The sequence below is a fragment of the Medicago truncatula genome, chromosome 1 (assembly GCF_003473485.1).
Source record: "Medicago truncatula cultivar Jemalong A17 chromosome 1, MtrunA17r5.0-ANR, whole genome shotgun sequence".
In the NCBI taxonomy this organism is placed as follows: Eukaryota; Viridiplantae; Streptophyta; class Magnoliopsida; order Fabales; family Fabaceae; genus Medicago; species Medicago truncatula.
In genome coordinates, this window is record NC_053042.1 from 1,358,103 (window position 1) to 1,374,804 (window position 16,702).

Sequence of the window (16,702 nt, forward strand, 5' to 3'; positions counted from 1 at the left end):
GTGACTAATCTGTTGGATATGGCTCAAAGTTTACTCGTAAGTAGGCAGGTCGCTTGAGTACTGTTCATGGAAAATCTCGTAAATTAGACCGTGGTATTTAAACACAAATTGTAATCTATAGCACTTAGCTTAAATAATATAAAGTAATTGCAGCCGCAGTTGGAGAAGTAAAACGTGCTTACTTATTTGTTTGTTTGCATTTTTTCGTATTTGTTTTCTTTTGAGCCAGGATTACTGTTCTAACATAATCTTCGATTCTTTTGTTTAGAAACAGAACACCGCAGGTATAGAAAGTTAAAGAAACACTACGAAGAAAGATATAATCAAAAGCCGGAGAAATGTATGAACCAAAGAATATTCTGATAACTGGAGCTGCTGGTTTCATAGCTTCACATGTAACCACGAGGATAATTAACAAGTATCCTAGCTACAAGATTGTAGCACTTGATAAACTAGATTATTGCTCAACTTTCAAGAATTTACAATCATGCACTTCATCACCAAAATTCAAATTCATCAAGGGTGATATAGCTTCAGTTGATATCGTGAATCATGTATTGATAGAAGAGGAAATAGACACAATCATGCATTTTGCTGCACAAACTCATGTTGATAACTCATTTGGAAACTCTATGGAATTCACCTACAATAACATATATGGAACACATGTTCTTCTTGAAGCATGCAGGGCCACAAATTGTGTTAAAAGGTTCATTCATGTTAGTACTGATGAAGTTTATGGTGAAACCGATTTAGATGCCAATATCGGAAACCATGAAACATCTCAGCTTTTACCAACAAATCCTTATTCTGCAACAAAAGCAGGTGCTGAAATGTTGGTTATGGCTTATCATAGATCCTATGATCTTCCAATTATAACCTCTAGAGGCAATAATGTTTATGGTCCAAACCAATATCCTGAAAAGCTTGTTCCTAAGTTCATCTTACTTGCTATGAAAGGCGAAAAATTGCCGATTCATGGTGATGGATCCAATGTTAGAAGCTATCTTCATTCTGGTGATGTAGCAGAAGCATTTGATGTTATACTTCATAAAGGAGTAATTGGTCAAGTTTATAATATTGGAACTAAAAAAGAAAGAAGTGTTTTAGATGTAGCTGAAGAAATTTGCAAATTATTTAAATTGGATTCTAAAAAAATGATTGAGTTTGTTCATGATAGGCCTTTTAATGATAAAAGATATTTTTTGGATGATCAAAAGCTTAAGAAGCTTGGTTGGGAGGAGAGAACAACTTGGGAGGAAGGACTTAAGATGACAATTGATTGGTATAGAAATAATCCGGATTGGTGGGGCGATGTATCAACCGCTTTGAATCCGCATCCACGTTTCTCAGCGATCAATCTATCTGATGAAGCTCAATGGTCTTTCCAATATGGATACTCGAGGCTTTTGAGGTCGTTTACTGATGTTGGTCGGAGGGAGCCGGGGTTGAAGTTTTTGATATATGGTAGGACAGGCTGGATTGGTGGATTGTTAGGGAAAATTTGTGATGAGGAGAGAATCGCTTGGGAGTATGGGAGAGGAAGATTACAAGATAGGAGATCAATTATGGAGGATATAAAGAGGGTTATGCCGACACATGTTTTGAATGCAGCTGGTGTGACTGGTAGACCTAATGTTGATTGGTGTGAATCACATAAAGCTGAAACTATAAAGACTAATGTTGTAGGGACATTAACTTTGGCTGATGTTTGCAAAGAAAGTGATTTATATGTGATGAATTTTGCAACTGGTTGCATTTTTGAGTATGATAAAGAGCATCCTCTTGGATCAGGTAAGGGATTCAAGGAGGAGGATAAACCAAATTTCATTGGTTCCTTTTATTCAAAGACCAAGGCCATGGTAATATCTCTGAAATTTAAGTTACATCTTATTTATAGAGTTTTGTTATGTTGACACAAATTTTGATAACAAATTAGATGGTTAACACAGTTCAACTATGGTTTATATTCAGTAGATGGTTAATGAATATAATGAGGCGTTGAAACTTATTAATCATTTAGTGAATACAATTAACCACGATTTTTCAAATGTTCAAGTATACATATAGACTCTTAATTAATCATCCAAATTTGTGTTTAAATATACACTTGAAAATCGTGGTTAATTGTGTTCATTGTCTAATCCCTACAATTTTAGAAACTAAATTGGGGATTCACTATAAGAAACTAGGAAAATATAATCAAATCATGCACATTTTCTTGCAATGTCATTATCATCTTAGAACATGAAACAAAACACATGCAGGTGGAGGAGCTCCTAAAAGAATATGACAATGTTTGCACATTGAGAGTTAGAATGCCAATATCATCAGATCTAAGCAATCCAAGAAACTTCATAACAAAGATTAGTCGTTACAACAAAGTGGTAAACATACCTAATAGCATGACAGTGCTAGATGAACTCTTACCTATATCAATAGAGATGGCTAAGAGGAACTTAAAAGGGATATGGAATTTCACAAATCCAGGAGTCATAAGTCACAATCAGATATTAGAACTGTATAGGGATTACATTGATCCTTCATATAAATGGGTGAACTTTAATTTGGAGGAACAAGCAAAGGTGATTGTTGCACCAAGGAGCAACAATGAAATGGATGCTTCTAAGCTCAAAAATGAGTTTCCTGAGTTGCTGTCCATCAAAGATTCTGTTATCAAGTTTGTGTTTGAGCCTAACAAGAAAACTTGAAGATCTTATAGTTTTTTCTTTTGAGGTTTCTCATGTGACTTGTGTATCTAAGTTTTGTTTGGAAGGCTGGTAATATGAATTCAAACATATATATAGATATATTTAATGTTCTTTTTTGCAATTTACATAGATACTATAATTTTGTTTTCTATGGTTATGTATTTTTATAAACATTTTGTAGTTTACTAGTTTATATGTAAGGAACATTATGGTATTTTAACAGTTGGATTGATTCAAGGGTGAGCTGTTTGTATGTATGTTTGAGAAGATAAGAATGGATTAATGATTATGTATGTTTTTGAGAATATAAGAATGGATTAATGATAAAAAAAAAAAAGTTTAAATGATTCTATAGGTATGAACTACTTATTATGAGGAACAAAATCTATCTACAACAACCACAAGATCAAAACTTACGAAGCACCGGTAAAAAATCTTACCATAATATGTTATAAGAATTTTTATGTTAAGGCGAAATTGACATGATTTAGCACATTAAGAAATGTTATGCTCATCTGCTCGTTGCATCTTAAAGATAAACTCAAAGAATTGACTTACATTCACAATATTATGAGGAATATTGACGATGTTGCAATTTGCGTCAATCGTATAACTTTTAGTCATAATAAGCAGCGTCACTGAGGGGAAAAATCTTTGGCAGCGTGAATGTGAAATACTATAGACGATTTGTGGAGGAGGGATATGGTATTTAAACCTTGTCATCTACTTTAAAAAAAATGTTTGGAACAGAGAACTTACAATAATAGAACACCACTTTCTCCAGAGACTAAGGAAGAAGACACGATGCTGCTTATAAAACTCATGATTTTATCACCCAAAAAAAAAGATTATTGACATGAGATATTATCCATTTTAATTAATCATTTTTATGTACTTGATCTATAATTGTAATCACCATCAATATAATTGCTCATTGATACTGACCCGTCGAGCAGATTATCTGGATGAGTTGGAAAAGGAACAAAAATTAATAGCTATGAGCATTAGGAGAAATCGAATATTTATTGATTTACTTAGCAGCAAAAGACACCCATGTCTGAAAGTCATAATCAAATATATTGTGGGTTTACATGTATATATATTTTATTTTTAATTCCTGAAAACTGCCAAAAAAAAATCATAATAATGCTATGATTAATATAATATATGAAAAAAGAATAGCAACTCAAATTTCTTTATGGCTAAGCAGGAAAAAAAATCTTACAAAAGAATTAAGTTTTTCCTATAGCTAACTGCTCATTTATCAAGCTCACATGACCCAAAACTTGCTATCCCAGTATCCCTTTAAAAAAAACAGTCAGTATCAAATTGATCTGATCTTGTAAAAACCACCACCTTGTCCTTGTGTTTTCATGTAGCAGGCTCTTCATCCATTGCTCTTCAAATATTGAGCAATCTGCTTTCTCATCTTTTCTTCAATGCACAGCTGCATCTTTATTTTCTTATGGCTTATAATTGTTGAACCATTACAGACAGAAGCAAGTTGAAGGAAGATACTGTACAACTAAACTGAGTATTTTTTTCAACTATCAGAGGAATATCCCCAATCTTATATATGGCACCTCCTGTGCCAGGCTTAGGATTTTAAGGCCAATTAATTATACAAAAGCAACTCAGAGCATTACATAAATCAGGACCCTCAGACAACAAAGAAAGCAAGGAGAGCGTGCATTATGGTCCAATAAATTATAATTCCAAGCCGCAAGACTGGCTGTCTCATTAAAGTCCGATCACAAGAAACCCTGAAAAACACGAATGTGCGCCATTTAGCAAATTGAAAGAAATATTTAAAACCAAACAACGGAGGGAAAAATAGACCTACCACAAGCCATCAATCAAGTCGGTCACTGGTCTTGTAAATCTTGGGACAATTTTGGATGATGCGAGTGATTTGAAACCATGAACTGCAAGAAAAAGTGGAGAAACTAAAAGTTAATAAAAGGAACCAGTGTTTGAGAGCACCGCAAGCCAACACACAGATTAATTAGTGCAAAATTACCCTTGTCATCATCTTCGTCTTCTATCCTACTTGTACTACCAGGGTCTTCATCAACAGCAATGGCAACATAATCGCTATTGCCCTTGCGCAAACTTCGAACTTGAGGTGTAACAAAAGTCCCCGTTGTTGTCCATTCATTTATCTGTAAAATAAAATAAAATAAGAGCAAATAAAATCAATTCCTTAAAATGTTCAAATCCATCATAATAACTGTGTTTCTGTATAAAAAAATAAAATATCCAATATGAAGTCTTCGAACATGATTTATATTAAATCTGGATTTGGGTATAAGAATTTTATACTAGTGCAAGACAACTGTTAAATAAAATAATTGACTTCCTTACCACTGGTTCTACCTCCACAATTTCTGAGCTAGTGCCAACCTCCTTTCCAGTTTCTTCCACACCATCAAGCAAATTCAATTGTGATTCTTTCTCATGCAAGGACTTCTCAAGAGTTTCCGCTTTGTGGTTCAACTCTACCACCTTATTCCTTTCTGCTTGCAACATTTCATCCTTGCTTTCTGCATCTTCCCTTAGATTCTCCAATTCTAATATTAGAGACATCAACTTCTTATGAAGTATTTCTTTGTACTCATGAACCTGAGTATCACTCTTCACATCAGGAGGCAAATCATCCATCCCATCTCGAGATACGATTGTGTCAACCCACTTAAAGAACTCAACGATCTCATCCAGACTTCTCTGGTTGCTCAGTTGTGATGCACGAAGATCATCATTGGTGCATCTAGTAACCTCTTGCCTTAAGAAAGAAATTTCAGCATCTTTTTCTTGCAACTGGGACTGAAGCTTTTCCACCTCAGAAAGGAGATTTGCAGACAGTTGATGAAGCTCATCAAACTTGCTTACAGTTACGGAAAGCTTTTTCATAACCTTACCACGAGAAGATTCAAGGTTCTCAATCTCTTGATTCTTTTGTTGAACAGCCTTTTCAAGTTCAGCATTTTTCTTTGTCAGTTCATCCATTTGCATCTCTTCCTCGTCAAGTGCATGCATTAGCGATTCAATTTCTGCAATAAATCATTAAGTTATAGAAATATTGTATGTTTTAGCTAATAAAAGATATATTATATTACAAGTTCAATTCCTTAAAGACTTTAGGAATCATACAAAGCTCACCTTGGTCTTTGGCAGCCAGCAAACCACTATGAGATCTCACTTTATCCTCTAATTCAGCAGCCGCAGTCCCTTGCTTATCCTGCAGCTCCTTGATTCTCTGCTCAAGTATCTTCTTTTCTCCCTCAATCACTTCCACCTGTTCTTTTAAATTATGTTCCTGTGTCCTAAGAGATTCAAGATCTTGAGAGTAACTGTTTGCAGCAGCTTCAGCATCCTTAATCTGTTTTACAAGGTCTGCACAAATCCTGTCTCTTTGAACATCCTTCTCCTGAAGCTCCCTCTGTAAATTTGTTATAGTAGCCTTCATTTCCTTTTGATTAGCATCCAAAAATTCAGTTTTTATGCTAGCAAACCCATTTGTTGCCAACACCAGTCTATCTGCCATGGTTTTAATACATTCCTCAGATATTTCCTCATCAAATGACAATGTTTTCAAGTTAATCCCTGGATCTGAAAATTCAACCTTCTCTCCAACCAGTTCAGCTTTTCCGGTCTCAAGTACAGCGACAGAATTGATGCATGATTCATATAGGTGGGCAATGTTCCCACGCAATGCAACAAGCTGCAGATCTTGTTTACTAACTTCTGTCTTCATCTTTTCACATGATTCTCTTTGGGAAGTAATTACCCTCTGAACATTTGTCATTAGTTTCGACACAGTTTTGTCTTGTTCCTGTGCCAAACTTGAGTGCACGTGTATTCTTTCCTTAAGAGAGCTGACCTCCACCATAAACTCTTGTAGCTTATGCCGAAATAGACGAAAACTGTCAATAATGGTATTATCATTGTAGTGGTCAATGGTGCCGAATTCTGACCAAGATTCTGCATACACGGAGCTCTTCTGAAGAAAAATCGCGAGTATTAGAAAGAAAAATAAGTCATATAACACAAATAATATCAAGGTATAAAATTATGCCCCACATGAAAATTAATACAGTGAAGACAAACTAGAAGACACAACATTAAAGGAATAAAATTTGGCAATATCAACTTTAAATATTGAGAGAGAGAGAGTTGTATATTGGAAGTTTGCAAATGCAGAAACAACATTCTGTATATACTATAAATATGTTCCGCCTACAATTATAGAGTTAAATGTCAAGAAAATAATGTGCTTATAATAAATAAAAAAATCCAAAGTTTTACTTAGAAAAGCACATTCAAAAACATATTTCATATTTTTAACAAAGTTGAGAGAGAAAAATCATAAAAGAAGTGATTTAAAGTAGTGACGAGATACCAATATGCAAGCCCAAAATTTAAAAACCAATCCAATTGTTCAGCAACAACTATCTCCATTGTTCAATTTGTTCTATGTTTGAAAAGTTAGCATTCATTTACAAAAACATTAATGGAAAGAGAAAGGTTGACGAAAAATAAACTATAACAAAACACAAAATGATGATTTGGAGAATTAGTAAACTGTTCAATCCTCTGCATATCAGATGAGAAAACTCCCTTGAAATGCCATTTATAGAACATCAAACAAGGGGCAAGGAGACAGCCTCATCCAATATATAAACACAAAAGAAAAACCTTGAAATTGATTAATTCAGCTAGAAGCCTAGAATCGGATATATCATATATGATTATTCAAATAGCACATAATGTATTCTCTTTCTGAAGTTCCTCCAAGGTGTGATGAGATAAAACCTCAACTGTGCTCAAGCGATGTGCATATAGTCATGAAAAATTATCTCATCCAAATCCTTAATGGGAAAATGAAGACTTCTTTGTCCAACTTCCTTTCAAGCTCAATGCATATATCAATCTAACCAAAGCTACTCATCCCACCCCAAAAAACAAAATAGTATAAGAAATTAAACTAACGAATCATTGTCAAATATCAGCTGACTGCAGGCTATGTTCCATTATAGATTCTCATAATATACCACATGAATGACAGTTGATGCAGAATATAAAAAATAACAAAACTGAGTGCAACATATCATTGTAAGCAGCTTGTAGATATGTGATAATATATATTACCTTATCATCTGATGACTTGCGTAAAATACCATCATGTTCTTCGCTGAAAGATGAACCCATCACATATGGAGTATTGTTTCCTTTCATACACGACTCAAGACCAGCTTCCACATTCCGAAAAGACTCCAAATCTGTGAAAAAAGCCTTAGCCAGTAAATTCTGAACCTCACTAAAGCCTTTCCATACTTGGATCATGCTAGATTTTAATTCCACGAGCTCATAAAAATGGCTCTTTTTTTCTTCCTCATGCGATGTAGATAACTTTTCAAGATGTGAAAGAGCTTCCAGTTTGGCAGCCTCCGCTGAATCCCTTTCTCTTCTGAGATCCACAAGTTCATCAGCCACCTTAGCAAGCTCCTCCTGAAAACTATCATTCCTTTCTTGAACCTCATTCAACTCTGCCAACAAGAGCTCAGATGCTCTTTTAGATTTCCTGGTTTCTTGTTCTAAAGAAGCGACCGAATTATGCAGATCAGCGCACAGCTTTCCAACCCATTCCACCTTCTTCACCGGATCACTTACATGGCCTTCACCGCCAACATCAATCTCACCTAACTTGTTCAAAATCAGTTTCAAGGAATATTCTTTCTCCTGCAAATGGTGTTCATTTTCTTCCAAACGATGCTTCAGAAGAGAACTCTCAGATTCAAGAGCTTCTAATCTATCTGGGTAGGTTGACAACTGACTCAACTTCTGTTCATGCTCTGCAATAGTGTGTTCCCGTTTGTTGATCTCAGATTTCAAGTGCTCCATCTCAACACTCATCTCTCCAATGGTTTGTTTTAGACTGTCTCTTTGTTGCACCAGCGACTTCCCTTTCCTGACAGCAATATTTAATTTCTCTCTAGCAGAAGCTGATTTCTGCTCTTCCTGATTAAGAAGCTCTTGCAACTCCCCAATTCTTTTACTCAAAGCTTCAACTTCACCAGATAGTGATATTTGCTTTTCCAAAGTTCTCTCACCCTCCTCTTTCAACTGCTCCAATTCGCTTAAAGCTGCCTCCAGATCTTTCTTGTATCTGTCAATATCTGCTTGTTCGTTATGAAGAGTAGGATCGTCTTTTTGTTCTTCAATTTCAGCTTTCTGCTTCAATTGATCCTTCAAACTATCATGATTTTCAATAAGCTTTCTCAGCAATTCTTCCAAAGAATCGATATTTGCACCATCAGAAACCCGGTATTCTGTTTCAGATTCTGACAAGGCATCACCAACTAAGTCTCGTAATTGTGTTATCTTCCCATCAGTGGTGAAAATTTGTTCTTCAATTTCAGCTTTCCACTTCAATTGATCCTTCAAAATAGCATGATTTTCAATAAGCTTTCTCAGCAATTCTTCCAAAGAATCAATATTTGCACCATCAGAAACCCGATATTCTGTTACAGATTCTGACAAGGCATCACCAACTATGTCTCGTAATTTTTTTAGCTTGCCATCAATGGTGAAAATTTGTTCTTCAATTTCAGCTTTCTGCTCCAATTGATCCTTCAAACTAGTTACTTCATTGTGCAGATTTTCATTCTCAAGTTCAGTTCCCCTTGTCTGCACTGATAGTTTCTCACATTCATGTCTCAGAGCCTCTAATTTTTCAGAAAGGTGCTCTCTCTCAGAAGTGTGAGCTCTATGGTCTTCATGAAGAGCGGACAGTCTCCTCTGAGACTCTTCCAGATCAGCATTTAGCAACCCACAATAGCTTTCATATCTTTCAAGCTTCAGCTGCAGAGAATCTACATGATGATTAGCCTCGGCAAGTGCTCTCCCCACCCATTCGATCCTATCGTCCATCTCCATAGACCGCAAATGTGAAGGCATATCAATCTTGTTTACAAGCTCCTCCCATCTCTGAACTAAGCTGTTTCTTTCCATCAATGACTGCTCCAGCATTTCATTTTGTTCAGCCAGCCTATAATATTTACTCTGCAACTCCTCGAAGTTTTTTAGAAAATCACCCTCTGAATCTGGTTGTTGCTGACTATCATCTTTCCAGGTATCTGTGACAGCCAAACCAGCATCAGAGTATGAACGCCCTCCTGGATCATCCCCTAAATCTGGTTGCAGCTGACTATCATCTTTCCAAGAATCTGTTACAGCATTACCAGCATCAGAGTATGATCGTTCTCCTGCAGAATCCTTCTGCTCCCAATCATTCATGGGCAATGAGTTGCCAACAACTGACCTAACCAACCAATCAACCTTTTCAATTATGTCACTCGAATGAAACTGCTCAGGCAGATCAAGGTCTTCCAAAACCTCTTCTATCCTCTGAAGCATTGAATCTTTGAGGAGAAATGACTCTCTCAAGGCATTGGCCGAATTACGGATATATGAAAGTTCAGATTCCAGAGCTTCCACACGTTCACCAGCTTCTGAATAGATCTTAAGTTTCGTTTCAAGCTCATGAAGTCTTGTATCTTGCAACTTCAACTCTTGCAAGCATCTCTCCAATTCAGTAGATGTCTCAGCTAGACTCTGCTTGAGGCCATCCCGCTGTACAACCAACCCTTTTCCCTTGGCAACAGCTATGCCAAGTTTCTCCCGGATGGAGGATACTCGTTGTTCTGAATGGTCGAGTTCATTTGTTTTCTCACGCAATTCAGAACGGGCAGCAGAAAGAGCTTCCTCAGCTTGATGTAAGCTTTCCTTTAGAACAAATATTTCATTTTCATTCTCAAGATGCAGCGTATCTAGGTAATGCACCTTTTCTTTCAGTTCATCCAATTCCATCTCCTTAGATCCAAAGTCTTCTTTAGTGGTGTGATTCTGGATTTCAGCCTCTTTGGTTTTCTGTACAAGACTAGACACTAGTGAATCCAAGTACAAAAGGGGTGACGTGTTTATTTCGATATTGGGAGTTTCCACATTCAGCGCACCTGCGACGTTGTTAATTAGCTTCCCAACAGAATCTAAACCAAGACACTTCATCTTCAATTCTTCCAATTCTGTTTCCTTCTGCACCAATTCTGACTTCATCTTCTTGGTAACAGACTCCAGTTCCAGCTTTTCAATCAACATATCCCCCAAATGCTTCATGATGGTCTCATAGCTGCTAAAGTTTAGCAGATCAGGCAGTGCCTCACTTTGCTCATCTATCTTCTTATCTTCATCCAAAGACAAACCACTACTAGGCACAAGTTTCCTCAGGTCACTGTACATCTTGTGCAATACATCGATAGCCATTTCATTCCTCCCAAGCAGATGATCGCATTTTGAGGTCATTTCTTTATATGACATGGACATTATTTCATGATCCACGTTAGTAGCTTCAAGTTTCTTCTGCAGATCAAAAATCATTTCACTGGCAGCACTGACAGAAGCTTCTAACAAATGCCTGATATCAAAGCCTTCACGGGTATCATAAGAGACTGTTGTATTTGAAGTTTCCCCAACTAATTTATTCAGCTTTGCAACTAACTCAAAAATATCAGAAATAGTGGCATTCCAGCCTTGCTCAAGTAGCATTGCCCTCTCATTCACTTCCTTCTGCAAATTTTCCAGTTGACTGCCAATGACAGAAGACATCTCATTCGAACTTTGTTTCACATCATTCATTTCAGCATGCAATTCAATAATTTTTGAATGACAAAATCCAAGCTTTTCATAGAGTTCACTATTTTTGGCTTTGAGACGAATATCTTCTTGCTTTAGAGCTTCACAGATTTCCTCAAGTTGACATTTCTTTTCTTGAATGTCACCCAGAAGTTGCTTTACTATTTCATATTGAACTGCAAGTTCGATGTTAGATGCTTCCAAATCTGAACAATGCTGCTGCAATCCTTCAAACTGGTGCTCGAGATCACTGTACTTTGCATCCCCAATTTTCCTACCATCTTGTTCCCCCTTGAACAATGCAGCTGCACTCTGAACATCCAGCTTGCACTTAGGAAGCAATTTTCTCAAGTTTCCCACTTGCTCTTCTAACATAATAAATGACTTTGATTGTAACTGAACATCAGTAGATTGACTTATCTCTGCCTCATGCTCATCTACTTTTGTTTCAAAAGCCTGTATCAACTTTGATACCGCAGGTGAAGAAACCTTCTCGCCAGTACCGTCAGAGATTACTGATTGAGAACGCAACTCATTAATTGCCTTTTCAAGCTTCGCCAAAACATTCTCCACCCCATTCAAACCAGTCCACAACGAAACAAACTCAAGAGAATCATTGAAATTTTCTTGTTCAGGTGTAGTTTCAAATGGTCCCCCTGCTGCACCTTCATCTATACCCTGATCCATCTGCCGAGAATCTTCAGTGACTTCATTTTCAAGGCCCTTACTTTGGTCCCATCCATCATGTGCTTGTGTCCCAAGGTCCCTAGGTTGAGATGGTTGTTGACTCTGTTTGTTTTCCATTTCTTCTATTTTAGCCTTGTGCTCATCCAAAATGCTATTGAGTAATACATTTTCATTGGAGAGTTGTTCCAAGTGCATTGTGGCTTTTTTAAGGTCACCTTCAAACTTTGTGCATTCTCCCTTTTGTATAGATAATTGTTCTTGTAGGGAAACAATCTCAGAAGAGAGCCTTTGATTCTCAAGAACAACAGATTGATTCTCATCTTCCAGATTTTTATTCTTATCAACTGACAATGAAAGGTTCTCATTTAAGTTAGAATTTTCAGCCTGAAGACTTGCTACCAAATCTTTATTTTCAACCAAATCTAATGACAGCCTATCAACCTCATGCAAGAGATGCTCAACTTCTGCTTTGATCTTATTGCTCTCTTCAGTCACCAAAGAGATCCTGTCAATTAAATTGGAATTTTCAACTTCTACTCCTTCCATTGAACTTTTTAAGGAAGAGAATTCAGTTGCCAGCTTCTTACTTTCACACAGGTAAAATTCCTTCTCCTCCTCGAGTTTATTTTTCTCAGCAACCACCAAATCAAGAGTTTCGCTCACACCCTTCTTTTCATCCTGTAAACTTGAAATCAAACTTCTGCAGTCAGCCAGCTCTGTTGACAGATCTGATGAATCTTTCTGAGACATTTCAAAACTAATCTGGAGCTCAACTACTCTGGCAGAAAGAGCTTCAACCCCTGCCATGGCAGTATCAAATTGGTTTTGCAGTTCTACACTCTTGCTATAATTATTCTGCAGTTCTACGCGACAGTTAGCAAGTTCTTCACTAAGGCGTCGATTGTTCTCGTTAACTTCATTGTGTGAAACTTGGAGCTGAGATAGCTCACCGATCAACTGGTCACGGTGATAATCAGATTCCGATTGGAGCTCCAGTTGTTCAACCAGCTGCCTATTGAATATATTTTGCATCATATTAGCAAGAAACAATTCTTCTTTCAGTCTCTGAAATGCTTCTGAAAAGTCATGATCTGGTAAAACTGAACTACTGGTTAAAGGATCTGCATCAGAAACTGTTTCTCTTGCCTTGAGCAGAAACTGGTACTCTTCTTCATTAAGGCCTCTTATAAATTCAGCAAGCTGCGATAGATCAACTGAGCGGGCATCAGAAATAGGAGAGAGATCCAACGATCTGGTAGAATCTCTTATGGACAACTCCGGAGTGGGATCATCAACTGCAGATCCAACAAGAGATGAGAATAATTCAACTGGCATGTCTAGTTGTTCTGCTTCATGAGATGCCTCCTCAGTTATAGCATTCTGCAAAGCAATTCCTGGAAGAGATTGATCACTCCCACCAGCTTCAAACAATGGAATCTCCTTTTGATCATCTAGAATTGCATCAGTGCTTTGAAAAGATTTCATCATACCCAAATCATCAGCTTCCTGCATTGCCCCTAACCAGCAATAAATGAGAATATAAATTATAAATCAAATCAACATATCAGTTTTCCCAGACTGCCCAACTAATACCCTTATATTTAAACATAAACTATGCAATTAAATTAAAGCGACAGGGAGAGAGAGCACAACCTAAATCTGTTACCTGATCTTCGCTCGTTTGCACCACAAATGTATTGGGAATATCCTCAGATAAAGGCAATGATGTTTCCCTTTTCTCACTCTCTTTTTCATCTATAACAGACTCGCCCAATGCAGTTGTAATAGAAGCATATGGGGCCATAAGGGCAACAGGTTCAGATGCATGATCTTGTGTTCCTCCTTCCCTATTTGAAGCGTTCAAAGAGACATCTTTAGCCACTTCAGAGCTAACATTATGACAGCTTCCCCCTTGGTCTTGGGATGACAATTCCGAATCGTTCTCATAGACTCCTTGACCCTTAAGTTCTAACTTAGCATTAAAATCCAATTCAGTTTCGTGGCCTGTATCATACGTCACAGCCACCGACGATGAATCAAAAGACGGATCAACATTGTCAGGAGCCGACGAGCTTGTCAAATACACATCGTTTGCCACATTAGCACCAACATTCTGAGAACTCCCTCCTCGATCTTGAGCAGATGATTCAGAATCCTTCTCATGGACTCCACCACCCTGAAGTGCCAACTTAGTAGTAGAATCCAAATCAGTTTTTTTATCTGTATCATATGCCATGGCCACTGAGGATGAATCAACAGATGGATTAACATTTTCAGCATTTCCTGAGCTTGCCAAAGACTGTGACTCTAATGTTTCAGTGATAACCACATTAGGGTCACTGTTGGTTTCAAAGTTTCCATCAGTAACCTGAGATGATCCTGTAGAGGTAACACTAGCAGAATCGGCATCAGACTCAGATAGCTGATGTTTGGAAGATTTTTTTGATGATTTCCCGCGGCTACTACCACCTTTATCACCTTTATTCTCTCTTTTCTGACGATATTGTTGGAGCTGACAATAAAGAATCAAAATTAATAACTGCAACCGTTCAACCATACCACCCTATATGTGCTGAAGCAAACTAGTAAGAGGATTTATATAGGAAGAGAAAGATAAACTATCATATTTTCTAATACTTTAAAAATGAAAATAAACAGCTGAATAACTACAAGATTCAGACTTCGGCATGCCACACTATTTTCTTAGGTGAATTTGGATAAACTTCTCCACACGAACTTATGATGATAAAATATTATAATAATAACTAGGAATTTTTAAAGTAATAGCTTCTCATATAAGTTGAAATTAGCTTCTCAATCTCATTTTTTCCCAGAAGCTCTCTGATTCGACTTATCCATAAACACCTATAAGTATAAGCTTGTAAAGAATTGGGTTAATAGTGCTTTTCACCCCTGTAATATATGTCATTTTTGGTTTTCGCCCCTATAAAATTTTCGGTTTAATTTGCACCCTCGTAAAAATTTTATTTTCCAGAAAACACCCCTAATAGGCCATTTTCAGAATTTTTTTTCAAGAAACTTTGGTTTTTGAATGGCCTATTAAAGGTGCTTTCCGGAAAATAAAAATTTTACGAGGGTGCAAATCAAACCGAAAAAATTTATAGGGGCGAAAACCGGAAATGACATATATTACATGGTTGAAAAACACTATTAACCCTAAAGAATTTTTCATTAATAGAATAACCTTAAACTTATTTTAATAGAAAATCTCTCACACGATAGAGGCTAATCCAAGCTGAACCTTGGATCCTCTACAAAATTTTGGTAAACTTTGGAGTAGAAAGTGCATATTACATCATTACACCTCTCAAAATAATCAAATAGATAGATTGTCAGAAATAGTTTTTCTTATACATTTTATAAAATTCTAAACCTCATTATCCTCGTTAAGCACTATCATCTAATCTGCACCATTACTTCTCAGTATCCACGAATTCTTCTTAGTTGTATTAATTTACTAAATCCTAGACAACAACCATCTAATACTAATTGCCAGCGGAGGTTGGTCTAGGTGGTAAGGAGTTGGATCACATCCCGCAAGGTTGTGTTTTCAACCCTAGCTACCAGCGTTAGGACTTTGCTGGTGGGAAATCTGTAAATACATTCGTCGGCACTCTTTCAGACCGAGACTTGCCTTGGCCTTGATGAGCCCCTAAGACCCAACTCAACTAAACTTTATAACTAGCAAAACTATATTACCCTAATTGGAACCAAAATCGGAAAATAACATACGAGATTAGTGTTTTCAAAGATCGCATTAAATAACAGTTTGTTAAAATTCCGCTATAGTACAATGATTTAGCATTGCAATAGTTGCAATCTGAGAACACTTATAGTAATAGTTTGTTCAAATTTTGGTACGCTATAGCCGCTATTCTACAACAGTTTCAGAGCTAATTATCGTGAAAAAAACACACAATGACGAACAACGAAGAAATTGAAATTGAAAAGAGTTAGGTACCTTTTTTTTGCCAGCTGCGAGTAGATCGGTACGGCTCTTACTTTTGTCCATTTTCCGATCCACTCCGTTTTTGCTACCCACTGTAACTATCCTGTAATCACACACAGACTATTCTAATCCTACTTCCTCGTAACCATAATCTCGTTTAGATCCTCCTTTTCTTCATATCCTACACCATCGAATCAGATCAATTTTCAATACAGATTATTACAATCGTCATAGCAATGTATTCAATCTAAAATTCATTTCTGATATAATAACCGTGTGATTTGAATTGAAAAAAGCGAAAACGAGAAATGAAAAAGTGATGAACCTTGATTGAGGTGTGAAACGACGTCGTGGAGGGTTTCATTCACGGCGAGAACGTGGTGGTTCAACGATTCGTTTTTTTTTTTTTTTTGGTAGCAGAGCGAGCGTGTTTGAGATCTAAACGAAACGTATACACGCGAGCGTTATTTTCTCTTCTCTTTCGTTTCACTGTCTAATAATCCAAGCAACAACAGAGAACACACAAGACAAAACGTGACTCTTTATTTTCATTTCATAGAATTTTATTTTTTATTACCCTTCAGAAAATATATTTTTATTAATTAACCTCCGGTTGTTGAGAAAGGTTTATGTAATTCTAAGT

The 16,702-nt window shown here is 36.7% G+C and overlaps 2 protein-coding genes across 6 annotated transcripts; one reads left to right on the plus strand and one right to left on the minus strand.

Annotated features, from left to right (window-relative positions):
• The first annotated feature begins 338 nt into the window (after positions 1-338).
• LOC11434660 (trifunctional UDP-glucose 4,6-dehydratase/UDP-4-keto-6-deoxy-D-glucose 3,5-epimerase/UDP-4-keto-L-rhamnose-reductase RHM1) lies at positions 339-2,749 on the plus strand. The gene is made up of 2 exons (XM_003588603.3): positions 339-1,862; positions 2,268-2,749. The coding sequence occupies exons 1-2, from the start codon at positions 339-341 to the stop codon at positions 2,709-2,711; spliced, it is 1,968 nt and encodes a 655-aa protein (XP_003588651.1). The 3' UTR covers positions 2,712-2,749.
• Positions 2,750-3,849: 1,100 nt separating this feature from the next.
• Positions 3,850-16,579, minus strand: LOC11424483 (protein MLP1). Of its 5 annotated transcripts, none has more exons than XM_024775209.2 (9): positions 16,385-16,579; positions 16,072-16,240; positions 13,756-14,601; positions 7,860-13,595; positions 5,871-6,711; positions 5,076-5,761; positions 4,732-4,873; positions 4,555-4,636; positions 3,850-4,474 (listed from the first exon to the last, which is right to left on the minus strand). In XM_024775209.2, exons 2-9 carry the CDS (start codon positions 16,120-16,122, stop codon positions 4,372-4,374), a joined length of 8,487 nt encoding a protein of 2,828 aa, XP_024630977.1. In that variant the 5' UTR covers positions 16,123-16,240; positions 16,385-16,579; the 3' UTR covers positions 3,850-4,371. The 5 variants fall into 5 exon arrangements, with proteins under 5 accessions (XP_024630977.1, XP_024630976.1, XP_003588652.2 ...); XM_024775208.2 differs by having other exon boundaries at positions 5,871-6,708; positions 7,860-13,606; positions 13,743-14,601; XM_003588604.4 differs by having other exon boundaries at positions 7,860-13,606; positions 13,743-14,601.
• Between the last annotated feature and the right edge of the window lie 123 nt (positions 16,580-16,702).